General features: G+C 32.2%; 1 protein-coding gene and 1 pseudogene across 2 annotated transcripts; one reads left to right on the top strand and one right to left on the bottom strand.

The window, feature by feature from the left end:
• Nucleotides 1-1,487: 1,487 nt before the first annotated feature.
• Nucleotides 1,488-3,036, bottom strand: LOC112021612 (agglutinin-like; annotated as a pseudogene).
• Nucleotides 3,037-7,415: 4,379 nt separating this feature from the next.
• On the top strand, nucleotides 7,416-14,720 carry LOC112021868 (uncharacterized). Of its 2 annotated transcripts, XM_024054443.2 has the most exons (18): nucleotides 7,962-8,073; nucleotides 8,429-8,516; nucleotides 9,676-9,995; nucleotides 10,242-10,319; nucleotides 10,425-10,645; nucleotides 10,973-11,065; nucleotides 11,211-11,294; nucleotides 11,515-11,631; nucleotides 12,244-12,349; nucleotides 12,441-12,503; nucleotides 12,646-12,699; nucleotides 12,941-12,998; nucleotides 13,321-13,397; nucleotides 13,595-13,665; nucleotides 13,747-13,804; nucleotides 13,908-13,967; nucleotides 14,090-14,152; nucleotides 14,291-14,720. In XM_024054443.2, exons 3-18 carry the CDS (start codon nucleotides 9,705-9,707, stop codon nucleotides 14,411-14,413), a joined length of 1,617 nt encoding a protein of 538 aa, XP_023910211.2. In that variant the 5' UTR covers nucleotides 7,962-8,073; nucleotides 8,429-8,516; nucleotides 9,676-9,704; the 3' UTR covers nucleotides 14,414-14,720. The 2 variants fall into 2 exon arrangements, with proteins under 2 accessions (XP_023910203.2, XP_023910211.2); XM_024054435.2 differs by lacking the exon at nucleotides 8,429-8,516 and having other exon boundaries at nucleotides 7,416-8,073.
• The last annotated feature ends 1,583 nt before the right edge of the window (nucleotides 14,721-16,303 follow it).

Raw genomic sequence — 16,303 nt, 5'->3', positions numbered from 1 at the left:
GCCAAGTTTTAATTTTTTTGGGCAAAATTCCTTAAATCAATCAACTAAAAAAATTCGAGAAGTTCTACCTTCATAATATTTTCATAACAAATCTTATGTGGTAAATTATTTATTGGTTCTTATTTGAATCCACCACTAAAATTATTTTTTTGCTCACAGTAACAATCACTAACAACTTGTTACATTGAATTTGTTATGAAAATATTATGGATAAAGTATATTAAAAAAAATTTAGGGTGTTCATTTTTTATTTATGATGGACAAAAAAAAAATTCAAAAAAAAAAAAAATATATATATATATATAAAATTTCTTTCAAGGTCATGGTGTTTATAACACCCTCACCATAATGTGGAGCGCCCCGCCCCGAGAGTCAGGCAGTAGTGCCTTCTTGTCATGTTAGGGCAAGTTTTTTTCTTTAGCTTTTGAAGAGAAAAATTCTTGCGGGCACAAGGAAAAAAAAAAAAAAAAAAAAAATTCCCTGCCCTTATTTTTTCTTTTTCTTCATTTAGCTGATTTTTTTTTCTTTTTAATCTGAATTTTTATTGTTGTTGAGTTTTCTTCTCTAACAAATGGAAAATTATTTTATGTGGCTGTTCTATTAAGCAGAATTAGGAACTATATATTTTGTCCTTCCAAACAGAGAGGAAAATAATAATCACCCTCCATTTTCTTTACAGCTGCCATGATCCTTTCTTTTTTCACTCAAATCATACAAACCATATATGAAATTTTATTAACAAAGTTTTAAGAGATTTAAAATACAACTCGAATTAAATTATAATACAAGTTGTATCTTACACACGTATTAATTACATTATGTGGTTAAATATAAGTGTTACATGTTGTATGTACCGAACATATTCTTAGACCAAGGGGTATGACCCTCCTCCACCAATTTAATATTTTAAAAATAATTTATAAATACTTCTAAAAGTTTAATTTAGGTGCAAAACTATATCTATCACCCTCAAAATCAAAATTGACCCAAAGAGACCTAAAAAAATAAATGGAGGTTTGAATCATATTCACAGCCGCCCCTTTGTTAAAATATACATATAGTAAATTATTGCTCCCTTTGTTACATGGTATTATCAACTTTGATCCAAAAATCAACTCTATCTTGAGTAAAAACCGAAAACCTATTAATCAATTGTAGGATTGAATCCTTCTCAAAAAAAAAAAATTGTAGGATTGAATAGATGAACATTTTTTTCCCCGATGAATGAGCAATTTCATTTCAAATAAATGTAAAAATAGATAAGAAACTCAACTCAACCAAACAGGACAACAACACCACAACTACAGCCAACCCCAAAACAACTACAATACAAAGATCATAACTCAAAAACATTACAAATTAAGACTTTTAGTTACTGCTATTATCCCCCAATTTAAAGAAAAGGAGGACAAGAGTCTCACTTTCTTTCAATCGATGATTTTTCTCGATTCATCTCATCACTTCAAAACCAATTAAAAATAACATGTTCAAAAGTATTCCATATGCACTCCTATTGCATCTAAATAGACACCACTTCTTCCATGGAAACCAACAATTTTTCCTGTGGTGACACTAGATGTGAAAGCATTACCAATCTCATCACCAAAGGGTCCATATTTGCCATTGTTTGTGTAGAATGTGATGGATCGCAAAGCTTCGAAGCTATCGTTCCCTTTAACAGGCCCATAAAATCCCACAATGCCAACCAAGAAATCCCTTGATTCATCAAGCTTTATCTGCCAACCCAAAGTACAAATAGGATTAGTAACAAATAAAATAAAGTAAACTTTTGATCCCTACAATGTAGTAGTATATGTTTAATTGTGTCCATCAAAATTTTTTGAGTTTTGATTTGGTTCCTGAAATTTCATAGAAGGTAAGAATTTTCTCTTTCCATCTAATAATAATAATAATAATAATAATTTATTTATTTATTTACCCTATGAATTTTATCACTGCCAGATCCACCATGCTTTTGTGACCAAACAAGCTTCCCGTCTCTGCTTTCATACAACACATGTATTGCATGAATCACTGAATCCCCAACATGCAAGTGCAATTCACGGATTGCAAAAAAAAACTCCATCATCCCATTGCTTCCCACCATGACCACCCCAAGGCCCTGGTCCTCGTGGTACAACCACATTCATCTTATTGTCCAACTATTAAACAAGAACAACAAATGTCACGAATAAACATTGTTTAGTGAGTCCTCAAGTAAATTAGAATAATGTTATGTTAATGTATATTCTTAAGTCATTTGTTAACGAACCATTTTTAAAAAGTTTTAATATAAAAAACTTTTACAAATATCAATTCATTTTTTTTTCTATTCCAACAAAAAGATTGTAAAAATACTTCTTAAACCAATGCCAAGTATCCATTAACTTTTCCTATTAGGATAAAACATAGAGTTTGAGAAGCTAAAACAACCAAACCTTTTGGTGCATTTGGAAGCCTGGGCTCAAAGCACAAGATGGTATAAAAGTTTTTGCATAGACACCGATGGCGTCAAGCAAAGCACCCGAGCGACCATGGAATCCAACAATTACGCCACCCTCCATCGGGAAGGAAAATGATTCACCTCTCTCATGTCCATAAGGTCCATACTTGGTTCTATTTGAATAAAAACGTAGTGATTGGATTACAGTATAATCCCAAACTTTCACAGTTGTACCGGTGATTGATTTCAAGTACTCTCTAGGCCAGTCGAGCAATATCTGCGTATAAATTCACACACACAAAAAAGAGAGCTTCAATTGACGCATCATTCATTTAAAATGCATGATTGTAACCGAGTTAATAATTTTATAAGGGCAGTATCCGTATGTACCTTGTCAGTTCGATCGCCACCATCGCCACCATACTTATCAGAATACTCGAATGCACCATCTCCATCGTCACTTTGAATGAAATTGAATCGATGACCTTTCCATGAATAATTATTATCTCACTGATCCCACCTTTATTTGCTTTGAAGCTCCAGTAGCTTCCAGCGTTACCTCCCCATTGCCCAACCTTCATGCACTCCTCCATGCTGCAACACATACAGATATATAACAACAATGACGAATATATATATATATAACGATAGCCAATAACAATAGTTGAGTATAATAATAAGAGCAACGATACTCTCAGCTATATACCATACATTTGTGGTACTCGAAGAGATGCAGTTAGTTCCTGAATCTAGAAATGGCTTTTTACTAGAACACGAATTGGGTTAACATGAATCCTTGCGAGTATGATATATAGTAGATAGAGGTGACTCCTCCAATCCTCTATTTAACTGGAATTAATTTGAGCCGTAGAGTCTATTGGAAATTGGAACTCTATATCTCGAGGAGAGCAATAGCCGCAAATCTCAAAATGTTAAACAGTCATTTGATCTGATGACAGTATAGAGAGTGAGAGTTACTGCAAATAGAAAACAAGATGGGCCGGGCTTGAGTCTGTAAAATCATTGCCCATTCCGAAACCAAGTATTCTAATTGAGCTTGCTGACCAGAAATTAAAAAACAAACGAACAAACTGGGCCTTATTTATTACTATAATTTATAACCTATTTTTCTTTTTTCTTTTCCTTTTCCTTTTAATTTTGTCTCCGTGTGTGTTATTTTTATTTTATTTTAAATTTTGTGGTCTATACTGAGGAAAGCGACTTCCCGTTTGGATAAGAAAAAAAAGAAAAGAAAAAGAAAGCGTCATCAAATCCCAGTTACATAAAAAATCATCAAGTGAGCTTCATTTAGACAAAGATATTTGTGATCAATATCGAAGCACAATCAATATCAAAGCACAGTATGTCCAAATTCACAGAGTCCACACACAGTAGAAAATGAGGAAAAAAAAATACTCTTTAATTATATCTCCTTTTTATGACATCCTTATTTCTTTATTCCTTTAAATTTCACAACTGTTGAAATGATATATTATGATTAGTGTAGTATAGTTTTCATATGAGACTACTATAAACATTACTTTATTATAAACCAACAATAACATAATATCATCTTAGTAAATTGCAAAATTTGTTGTGATTTTTAACTTACCAAATTTTAAGTAAAAGAGTAAGTTGATGATTTGATCATGTTTATAGAAGAGCAATTAAATGCACTAGTGTAAAAGAACATCCTCTGTTTTATGAATTTCATTTGATAGATCAACATTTTTTATTTATTTATTTTACATTTGATATTGATAAGGAGTAAGGACGTCTTTTTAAAAATTTTAAACTATAATAGCGATTTCACACATGTGCAATGCGTTGAACAAATTACTTAAAAATTCGTGTCACAATTTGTGCAATTGGCCAATTGCTTTTATCATATCACGTGGGTTGTGCACATTCATCTTTAAGAACTAAATTTATTATATTCGATGGTGATCCATGTGAATAGGTAAAATAAGCTATAAAACTATAAAAATAAGTTAATCGTTAATAGACACTTGATCAATCTCCGCAAAAGAATCATTTCCACTAATTTGGCTTGGGTCATTCATAGACTATATATATTAGTGGCCTACATAGAGAAAGAATAACAATATAAAATTCCACAACTTTATAGGAAGTTAGGATTTAGGAACCTGTATCAAAAAAGGATTTAGGTACCTAAAGAATCATGAAACGCATGCCCATCAAATTGGTCCCTCGAAGTGACAGATTGAAGCCTCACCAATAGCAACGTTTTATTCTATCATCATCATTTTATTTCTCTCTTATCTTGTAATACAAGTTATGCATATTGCATACTATAATCGTTGATTTTTCATCAAGGAACATTGCAACTCAATCACACTCTCACTTTAAAATTTAAAGGTGCCAATATCACATGGATCACCATCTAATAAAATAGAAAGTAGGTTCATAAAGATGAATTTGCACAACCCACATGATATATATATTTCACATTTGATAAAAGCAATTGCACAAATAGTAAATTGTCAACGCATTGCACATGTATTTATAATTTTATATATATACTAACTTTTGAGCACATGCTCACGTACGTGCTAAGATGTTTTTTTTTTTTTTTTTTTTTTTTTTTTTATTTTTTTTTTTTTCTTTCAAGTAAAGGTTAATAATTTGCATCTATTTGAAGTTATAACTTAGAAATATATATTTTTTATTTTTCAAACAAATAAAAATGATAAACTTTAGAGATAAACAATAATTGTAATTTATTTTATGAATTCAAAATGAAATTTTTTATTTGACATTTATGACCATATTTCTAAATGAAGTTACCATTCATTAATGAAAGTATTTTTGAACCCATAAAAGTCCAGTTGAAAGAGAAAAATCTTTTATATATATATACACATATTTTTGTCGTAAACCTAAGACCTTTATTTCAAATCAGTCATTATACTTTGAAATGTTTTGAAAAAAAAAAAATGCCGTTATCATTATCAAATGAATAAAAATGTTAATCTACCAAACGAAATTCATGGAACTGACGTCACTTAAATAACATGTTGCTTATGATGTAGTATGAATTTCATTTACAAAGTTAGTATTTTCTATCAATCAAATCACATTAAGAACATTTTTGAAACAATATGGACTAAAGTGAAATATTTTAAAGTATAATGATAATTTTAAAACAAAAACTAAAGCCTTAATGTGGTATTTGGTACGGAGTAATGTTTTAGGATTCCCAAGAATGTTTAAAGATTTTCATATTTGGTTGCAAATCATGCTAGAGAATCAGATGCTAAGGGAATCTGGATTCACTTTTTAAGTCCCTTTCAGTTGGAATGTGGATTCCCTTTAAAACAGGTGGGTATCCAGATTTCAAAACTTAAAGGAAATTGTATTTTTTTATAAATTAACAATTTTAACCATTTTTCCTTATCATTTAAGCAATTAAGATAAGATATAAAACAAATCATCAATATCTTTTCCATTGTCTTTATCTTTTCCGGCCAAAACAACATAAACAGGATAGACAACTTTGTTGATATATTCCATTTAGGTTTCATGTGTGGGAAAAAAAAAAATTTAAAAGGGACCATCCATTATTGCCAGTATGGATTAAGCTGTTTTAAAAATTATTATTAAGAATAAAACATTTGAGAATTTAAATAGTTATTTTTGTATTGTACTTGTCATTTTGAAATGTTAGCCTACAGTTTTAATGAATTTGTCATAATTAATAGTTTATATTTTTTTTCATTATTTATTTAGAGGAAGATTTTTTTTTTTTTAAAGGACTTGGTAGTTCACATTCAAATATAAGAATAGAATGAGAAAAATAAATAATTCATTTAAGATCTACGAGAATAAACTAAACACTATCATCTCACATTCTTAGGAATCTTAAGAGATTCTCAATGAAACCAAACATAGGTATAACTATATTCCTAGGCATCTAGATTGTAAGGAATCACATTCCCAAGAATTTGGATGTTAGGAGTAATGTGGATTCCTCCATACCAAACGCCATATAAAGGTTTGAAGACTAAATATGCTAAGTTAAACTTTTTTGAAAAAAATTACATTTTAAACATTATATAATTTAGGAAGGTAACAATACTTATCTTCTTCTTAAAAAATTTAAGAAGGTAACAATACTTATCTTCTTCTTAAAAAAATGTAGGAAGGTAACAATACTTATCTTCTTTCTTAAAAAAAAAAAATTAAGAGCCTAACTATAACTATTTAAAAACATTATAGTTTCAAAGTAACAATTTAAATCACAGTTTGAGAAGATTGCAAATTAACCCTCAATCCTCTTCTTTCTTTTTATTTTATTTTATTTTTTATTTTTTTTTCTAACTTGATTAGAAATATTACCACATAAACACTCCACCCCTCTCCTTCGAGGCTCAAATTGAGACCCAACATTCCCCTTCTCCCTGGCTCGAACCCTCAACCAATATTAAAATATAAAAATAGCATCATTCTATTAAATGAACTAAAATTTAATTGGTTACTTTTAAAATGTAAGTTTAGTTTTTTTTTTTTTATTTTTTTTTTTTTTTTTGAGAAAGAATGTAAGTTTAGTTTATTATCCTTCTAAATTTAAAAAGAAATGTTATATCCATAACAAATTCTAAGTAACATATTGTTATAGATTGTTATTAGTGGGGGAAAAAAAATAATTTTAGTGATAAGTTCAAATTAGAACCAATAATAACTAACTACTTATAATTTTTTGTGAAAGTGTTGTGAAAATATTTTAGGTATAACAGTTCGCAAGATTTATAAATTAAAATTTTATTTTCTATTTTTTAATCTTTTTACTCCCAATTATTTTTAAAGAAAACGAAAACGTTTAGTTTACCCGCCAGTTTACTTTACACACTAACCAGTCTTTTAATTTGTTTGGTTGTTTGCATGAAACCGGAAAAGATAACAACAGAAAAGAAAGAAGAACCATTCATAAAAATTTCCAAACCATCCCACGTGGCAGAGCAATCCATTACCCCCAAGAAAACCAAATTCCCAGTTGTCCTTCAACGTTTTCCCGCTGAGAGAACAATTTTCTTTTAATTAATTAAAAAAAGGAAACGAAAACCCAAGCCCGGAAAACGAATCGCATATTCCCACACTCGTACTGGAATTTGATTCCCCTTCCGTCAAAATGGATTTTCCAATTCCAGAGTCTGGACACGAATCGGAATCCTAAATCCCCCAAGAATTCCTCTTTCCCATTTTCCCACCAAATGTTCGACTTTCCAACTCCTTGTAATTATTATTATTATTATTCTTCCTCATGTAATTATTATTGTAGTAATAGAAATAGTATCTCATTCTTATTCTCAATCCTAATCCCAATCCCAATCCCAATCTCATCTTTTCCATCAGTATCATATTCCTCTCTTCTTTTATTTCTAGTCTTTCCCACTCCCTCCTCACCATTCCCAACAACACAATGCCTATATAAATTCCCACCATGCGAATTTCCAGGAACCCCGTTTCCGTTTCCGTTTCCGTTTCATTTTGTCTCTCTTTCCTCTCTCCCTTCCTCCCTTCCTCTCCCTCTCCCTCCCTCACTTTCTCCTCCCAATTCCTCTCCAAATCCGCTCTATCCCCTGGAAAAAGAAAACGTTTTCACACCTCAGGTTCGTACTACGTACTTGTATTTTTTGTACTATTCGTATTCGTATGTTTTGCTGCGTGTTTGGCTGTTTATGCACAATTAATGCGTTGATTTTTGTTTGGTGAGTTAGCTATTACTTAGTAGTAGATAGATAGATAGCCAGCTAGGGTTTAAGCTTTTTTGTTTATTGAGGTTTTTGATGATCAATGTTTTCGAAGTCTTGTGGAACTGGATTCTTAATTCCTGGGATTCTTTTTTCATAATATGGGTGAAAAATAAAAAATTATTGGAGTTATGTTGGTGGGATTGGTTTAGAATATTAGGTTTATAGGATTGATTTAGATTGTTTAATTGAGAAAAAAAATTGGTTTTTTTAGGTGTTTCTTGGAGCCTAGCTTGGAGGATTATTCCTAGAGTTGGAACTTAGCTTGGTGCACTTTGTGCTTTTTTGAGTGGACAACACAGGTAAGATCAGTCAAGTTTGTTTGTATGTCTTTTTTTCTTGGTTTTCGTTTTGTGGGGAAAAAAAAAAATTTCAAGAATTTTGGTTTCTTGTGTTTTCTTTTTTATTATCATCTTTGTATAAGAAAAGAATGTGTCGGACGAGGAGGAGGAAGGAGTGAGTGACTAGGAAATGAGGATGTTGATAGATTAAATTAATTTAAAAAGAGAGTGAGAATTAAATTAATCTGGTAGGTTGTATTATGGAACATGTATTCAAAGAATATGATTGGTTTTCTTTGTATGTGGCGGTTGGTATCCATATGAAAATGCCTATGCATTATGTGGTCATTTTGATTTAGATGAGATTCACCGAATTTTGTTATTTTTTAATAGCCCTTGGAGTGAGAAAATTGTCAAGGTTTTTGTTTTTTGCAAAAAGAATTTAAAGAATTGGTTTTTTGTTTTTGTTTTTATGTTCTAATCATCTTTGTATAAGAAAAGAATGTGTCCAGATGAGAAGTGAGTTACAGGAAATGAGGACATAGAACTGTTCATTTCCACCTTTAGATTGAAGTAGGCAGACCTACCCAGCTGCTTAAAGAGAGTGTGGATTAAATTAATTAGTTCTGTTGTATGACTCTTTATCATATATTCACACAATGTGATTGGTTTTCTTCGTATGAGGTGGTTGGTATCCATACGAACATGTCAATACAGAATTAATCAGAAGGAATTTTTTTAAAATTTCTTGGCCTTTTGCAAGTGTGGGAAATTTGATTTAGATGAGATTAACCTAATTTTGTCTTTTATAGCTCTTGAAGTGAGAAATTTGTTAATATGGCTTTAGTTAGAAGCCTATTTTTGGAATTTTGGTGCACAGCATCTTTAAATATATGGACATAATGTCATAAGCAATGTAAATATGAAAAACATATGTATTATGCAGTCTTGATTTATGCGATCAATCTATCACAAGCAACTTGGTCATTCTGTTTTTTGGTTGTCTGATCACACTCAAAATTATGTATCTACTTACCCTATTCTCACCCATGATGTTTGAATATTTGATCCTTACTTGGCCTAGGAGTTGTTCCAACTTTCATACTAATAATATTTTCAATCACCATCAGAAGCTAATTTTTTTTTTATTCTTCCTCCCCTTCCCCTGCTAAAAACTCAGGATCAAGCCAATTGCATGCCAGTTATCCAATGAACAAGAGTCGTGGGACTGTTGTTGGTGATCAATCATCAATTTTTCTTCATTTGGGAAACATTGATCAAGGTCAGAAACCATGTGTATGGTCATCTCCCGAAGGTGGACGTAAGATTGAAATAGGAAAGCGTATCTTTTGCAACAGATCGTTAAACATGAAGAGCATCGTTGCTGTTGGGTTTGATATGGATTACACTTTGGCACAATACAAGCCTGAGACTTTTGAATCCCTTGCTTATGAAGGCACGATAAAAAAATTGGTGAATGATTTGGGATACCCTTGTGAGGTTTGTCTATTTTCTCATCTATGCTTACAGTTCCATGACAAAATTTGATAGCGTTTTGCATAATAAATAGTTTAAATGATGCCTAGTTAATATGTGTTTCAATTGATCTAGCAAATCTTTCTTATGTTGATATGTTATGTGTCCATTACTTCTTTACTTTCGTACCTTTTACTAAATTAAATTTACTTATTTACTCTTACAATTGCACTATGTGGTTGGCTTATTAAGAACAATGATCCTCTGCAGTTGCTGGGTTGGTCATTTGATTGGAAATACATGGTCAGAGGCTTGGTACTTGATAAAAAGAGAGGCAACATCTTGAAGGTCAATCCTGTTTTGTTGCCTAATTTAGCTTAGGTATCATTTGTAATTTTTTTGTTTGATTTCATGGATATAGTTCTTGAATTAATTGGTGTGTGCCTTATGCAGATGGATCGGCATAAGTATGTGAAAGTAGCCTACCATGGATTCAAGGAGCTGTCGAAGGAAGAAAAAGTTGGGACTTATGGAAATACTTTGATACGGGATTCATTTGACGAGCCTGACTATGCTCTTATTGATACCCTTTTTTCACTAGCTGAAGCCTACTTGTTTGCTCAACTGGTTGACTACCGGGACAATAATCCTGGAAAAGTTCCAGCGGGTGCTGAGTAAGAGCATTGCTTCTTCTTCTTATTCATTTTGGTTTGTTTTGGCTTCCTTAATGCCTTTTGTCATAACTAATTATATGGTGGCAAATATCTTCATATGCTTACATATTCACGAGTCATTATAAGATTTGAATTAAAGCGCAATTGAAAATATTTTGAACTTCATCCAACTAGGATTACACGTGAAAATTTTAAAATGTAATGTTGCCAGGGGTTGTTCACTGATATGAGCTGGCATAGACCACTACTTTTATTATTTAGCTATATTCATTATTATGTACTTATTTACTTTGTGCTATACCAATGTTCTATTAATTGTTCTTCCAGTTATTCTCGGATGTACAAAGATGTGCGAGCTGCAGTTGATTTGTGCCATCGTGATGGAACTTTAAAGCAAATGGTTGCAAAAGATCCTAAAAGGTAAGGATGGAACTATACTAATTTGTAGTGAAGGTTGTTCATGAGTTTTCAGTCTGTCATCAATTGTTTAGTCAAATTATTAGATGCTTATGTCTATTGTTAATTAAATATATTCTCACTATTTTTTTGGTAAATTCCCAACTAGATATATCAATGAAGATACCGCAATAGTGCCAATGCTGAAAATGCTCAGAGATTCTGGTCGTGCTACATTCTTGGTGACAAATAGGTATTTTGTTTCTCTTAACCCTTTTCAAATATTATAGTTATATCTAGAGCACACATCAATCAGGAATTAGTTCACTTTTCAGATGTCTTTTAATGGAATTATGCTTGAGGTTAACGAAGTTTAGTAAAGAAGACATAAAATTAAAATACTTGTATAAGTATGAGACTTTTCATTTATTGTTTGAAGTGACATGATGAGGAATCTTGATTATCTCTTGCAGTTTGTGGGACTATACAAACATTGTAATGAATTTTCTATGTGAATCCCGTACTGTCAATGGTAGTAACCCGATCAATTTCGACTGGCTTCAGTACTTCGATGTTGTAATCACTGGCAGGTATATTTTAAACTGTAACATACTACACACTTTTCTAGTTTGGTTTAATCTCAGTTATTTTTTTCTTAATTGTTCTTTAAGCATTTCTTTAGCAATCAATTTTTACTTTTCTTTGTTAAAGTTTTTGATAGCTCACAAGATCTCTTCCTTGAAATGTACATCTTTGCATCCCTTAAACATGTCACTGAGTTTGGAGTCAAGTTTAGGGTTTAAGTAACAATTTTGAATTAGTCTGGTACTGGCTTGAATGAATGTTAAGTTTTTATTATTATAAGAGAATGAATATTAAGTTTTTACAACCATATAATGAGCATGCAACAGTCATCAATACCTGGATAAATATTGTTTGTCAAGCCACTATTTAGTAATGAAGTTACAACATGTTTTTAACTTGCATCAAAAGCAAGCAACTACAACTAAAACAAGAAGTCCGTGTATCCTGTAATATTCAACTGGATCTAAACAAATTCCATCATTATCGAAATTGATCATATGAAGCAAGTCAATGGACTTTGGTTTTGATTTATTGAAATATTATTTTACATGTACAGCTTTTTGTTTATTTGCTTAGTATTTCTGCTTCTAACCTTATAGAGGCAATTATCCTTACAGTGCAAAGCCAGGATTTTTCCATGACGACAATCGTGCGAATTTATTTGAAGTTGAACCTGAGTCTGGGATGCTGGTTAATACTGATAATGGCTCCCCTATGGCTCAGGTCAGTAAAACAGTGTTGTCAGTTCTTGTCTAGCATTTGATTTTTTGATTTTGGTCTTTTTGTTCATTCATTTTATATTTTTATTAATAAGGTTGGAAGTTCTTCACCAACATTATCATTGAAGGGGCCAAATAAGATGTGCAGAGTTTTCCAGGTTCTCTTGTGCATTGCTATCTACTTCGGCTGCTGTTTTGATATAATAATGTTACTTCACTGCCAGATTTTTTTTTTTTAATAAATTGTTGGTATTCTTTTATGATTTGAATGAAGATTGAATCATAGCTTATAATTTTCAGGGAGGCAGTGTTGGTCATCTGCACAAACTACTCTCAATTGGGTCAAGTTCACAGGTGAACTGTAGTTCTGTAGAGCATAGATGGCAAGAAGGAATAATGTTAAACTTACCTATTAAACTGGTTACTGTTTTGATATTTTAAAATTTGATCATTGGAATCCTTAGCTTTGGACATCTGATAGATTTCATTCCAAGTAGTTATTGATCCTTAAGGCCAGTTATTAAGCTGTTGTTTGCTAACTCTTGATTCTTGTACATCTAGGTACTTTGTTCAAATGTGTTTTACTTTTTTGCAGGTTCTCTATGTTGGGGATCATATCTATGGAGATATTTTACGCAGCAAAAAGGTTCTTGGTATAATATGTTCTTATTTTCCCTTTCAAATCTCTCTCTCTCTCTCTCAATAATTGAACAAAAAAAAGGTAGGATTGTGGATTTTCTACACGGCAAGAGAAACCTTACATGGCGTGGATATTGTTTTTATTAAATCTCATTTGCTTATTATTTGTACCATTACTTTTATTAACGTTGTACAAAGTTCTTGAATATCTTATATTAAATGATGCTTCCATCATACTATATCAAGGTCCTTTTAGGCCATTTGTAAAATGATTAGTATAATATTGATTATATCTTGTACATTGGTTTGGTTGTTGATTTGTGTTCTTGTGAACAGGATGGAGAACAATGCTTGTTGTACCAGAGCTTGAGAGGGAGGTTGAACTTCTTTGGGAATTAAGGGATACCCGCAAGGTTTTTGTTGCAAATTTTATCTTTTGCTTACTTTTAATAGAAGTTCAGTTCATTATAATTGTCAAGTGAATTAGTTAATTAAGTATGCTTATGAAATGATTGGTAAGCAGGTGGGGACAAAAGGTTCTGTCACATAAACTACTTAGCGTGCTAGTATTTATCGGAATCATATTGTAATTTACATTGGTTTTGTGCAGCAACTACGATTGTTAAGGAACCAGCGCGACCAAATTGAGGACAAAATACATCGTTTGAAGTGGTCTCTCAAGTAATTATCTATGTGGACAGTCATATCTCATGCTTACTAGCTTTGTAGCTATTTTACATAGTATTGGCATTCCTTTTTCAGGTTTGAAGATGTCAATGTTGATGAGAAAAAGATTTCTTCAGAGCTAGATGAATTGGAGGTTAGGCCATTTAAGTGCCGAGTGATATCACTGTGTAAAATTTATTAATAGTTTTTTTTTTATTTTTTTTATTTTTTATTATTATTATTTTTTAATTTGATAGTCTCAAAGGGAGCAAGTCCGACTAACTCATCAACAGAGCCAACGGGAATGTCACCAAAAGGTAGAAAACTTTTCTCAGGAGATTATTTTCTCACACTTTACATTTTATTATTCTGGTACAGAGTATATTAATTAGACTTTGCATCAGTTCTGGTGACATCTTTTGTTTGTGAATAATTACAGTTTCATAAAGTCTGGGGACAACTCATGAAGACTGGTTATCAGAACTCACGCTTTGCGCATCAGGTAAAATTGTACCATTTTCTGGCAGTTGTCTAGACCATTGTTTTGTAAAACCTTTTTCATAATTGCTGGACGGTAACATAAGGCTTGTGGGATATAATCTAAGTTTTATTTTTCTTTCTTGTGTTTTGCATGATGCAGGTTGAGAGATTTGCATGCCTTTACAGTAGCCAAGTATCCAACTTAGGCCTGTGTTCCCCAGATAAATACTACAGACCAAGTGAAGATTTCATGCCCCACGAATTTGATATAATTCCCTGGTGAATGCATGTTCGCACCCTGAAAATTCATTATGTGGCTTTTGTTACAAAGCATGATTAATCATTTGGCCTTGGTAAGCCTAAAAATGTGCTTTACCAAAGACCGTTTTAATGTCCTCCCTCCCCCCTCTTTTTCTCACTTGTACATGTATTGGTTGCTAAACTACATATGATGTGAAGCATCATCTTCCAATAACAAATTACTGTAGTAAGATCTTTTGTGCATTTTTTAGAGGTGGAGAAAAGAAGAGAAAAATAAAACACTCTTGCACTAATTGAAGTTGATAAAAGAGGATTTGTTAGTTGTTTCATTTGGTTCCGCGCATAGTAAGTATGAGCTTTTAGCTTAACAATGTTCCTTTTAGCCTGGAAGTACTCCTTTTCAAGATGTGTTTTTTAGGTTCCACTTCCACCCATTGCAAGGGTGGGAGGGTTTTCACCTGAACCCTCCCATTACAAGCTGTTCTGGCAAGCTTGGCCATTCCAGACCTCATTGTTCCGTGCCAGTAAATTCACTCTTCGGCCATAATGTTGGGCATAATGCTCTTTTTTGGATTGAGTTGTTGAGAGAGGTAGCTATTGAAGCCCAACTCAAGCTCAAATTCTAGTAAAAATTGCGGTCATTGCGGTGGCACCATAATTAATAGTGCCTCACAGTCACAGCAGTAGCTATTTGTTTCCATACACATTAGTCTCGACAAAGAGTCAAACCCATAAACAATTAACAAGAGCATTCCATTAAGGTATCTCCGAGTACGATATAACCCTCCTCATCAATTACCTGATCACACAATACGTCAGTCAACTTTTGATATATATATTTTTTTAAGAATCAACTTGTGATATTTGATTGTATGAGTATGTTTTACAAGCGTATGGTTAATCTCACATTACACACAAATAAATCAAATAATGGAGGAAATTATTGTATATTTCCATGAAGGTAAATTGTGATTAAGTCTCATTTTCTTAATAAGAATGGTGGCGTGATTGTCACTCTACTGCTAAGTTTGGAGGGGGAGGAGAGCAGATGGCTATTTTCCATCTTGTTTGGATGCTTTTAAAATTAAGGGGGAGAGGATATAATTGACCCTTCCTCTTGTTTGGATGTTTTAAAAATTAGGATGTGAAAAGAGGAAATGATTAAATATATTTACATAGACAATTTTATCCCTATTTGAAAATGGACTTGCAATATTGGTCTATTTGCAAATTGCAACATCCACAACACTGTAAAATATAAAACAAGGATGAAGAAATTTTCAATCATCCTACCCAAAGGCTGGTACCAAGTCAGCCAAACAAACTAGAACAACTCGATCTGCAGCATTATACGAAGAGGGTTGTACACATTTATGCCAGGCTATAAAAAAAAGACCTGACCACAAAATCAAACTTACAATATACACAATCACAAAGCCTTAGGATTAACCAACAATAGCTCATCCTGTTATCAACAACAACAACAACAACCAAAAAAAAAAAAAAAAAAACCAACAATAGCTCATCCATATATCAATAACTAACAGGATTGCAAGTGTTTAGAGAAAAATAAACAAAAAAAACACAAATCCATACTATACTACAATCACCATTGAGATAAAAATTTATGCAAGTTCACAATCTAGACTCACTCTAACATTTTATCAAACACGCTGTGAGCAACACTTCAAAACTTTAAAATTTAAGTAAAAAGAGCCCTTAGATTCGAAACCCACTCACAAATAGCATGTTATTAACTCCATAAAATCACACGTTGGGTAGTTCATTTATTTTGTCAAGAATTTCTGTTCTCTACTCTCCCTCCAAATCTCTCGGGGGAATTAAAAATAAGGGGTTAGAAATAGTTGGAACTCCTCCAAACCCCTCCAAACCCCTCTAAATTCCTCTCCTT

The sequence above is a fragment of the Quercus suber genome, unplaced genomic scaffold (assembly GCF_002906115.3).
Source record: "Quercus suber isolate HL8 unplaced genomic scaffold, Cork oak 2.0 scaffold_128, whole genome shotgun sequence".
NCBI classification, from domain to species: Eukaryota; Viridiplantae; Streptophyta; class Magnoliopsida; order Fagales; family Fagaceae; genus Quercus; species Quercus suber.
Note: the sequence above shows the minus strand (reverse complement) of the source record. Positions and strands in the feature narration are given on the sequence as shown.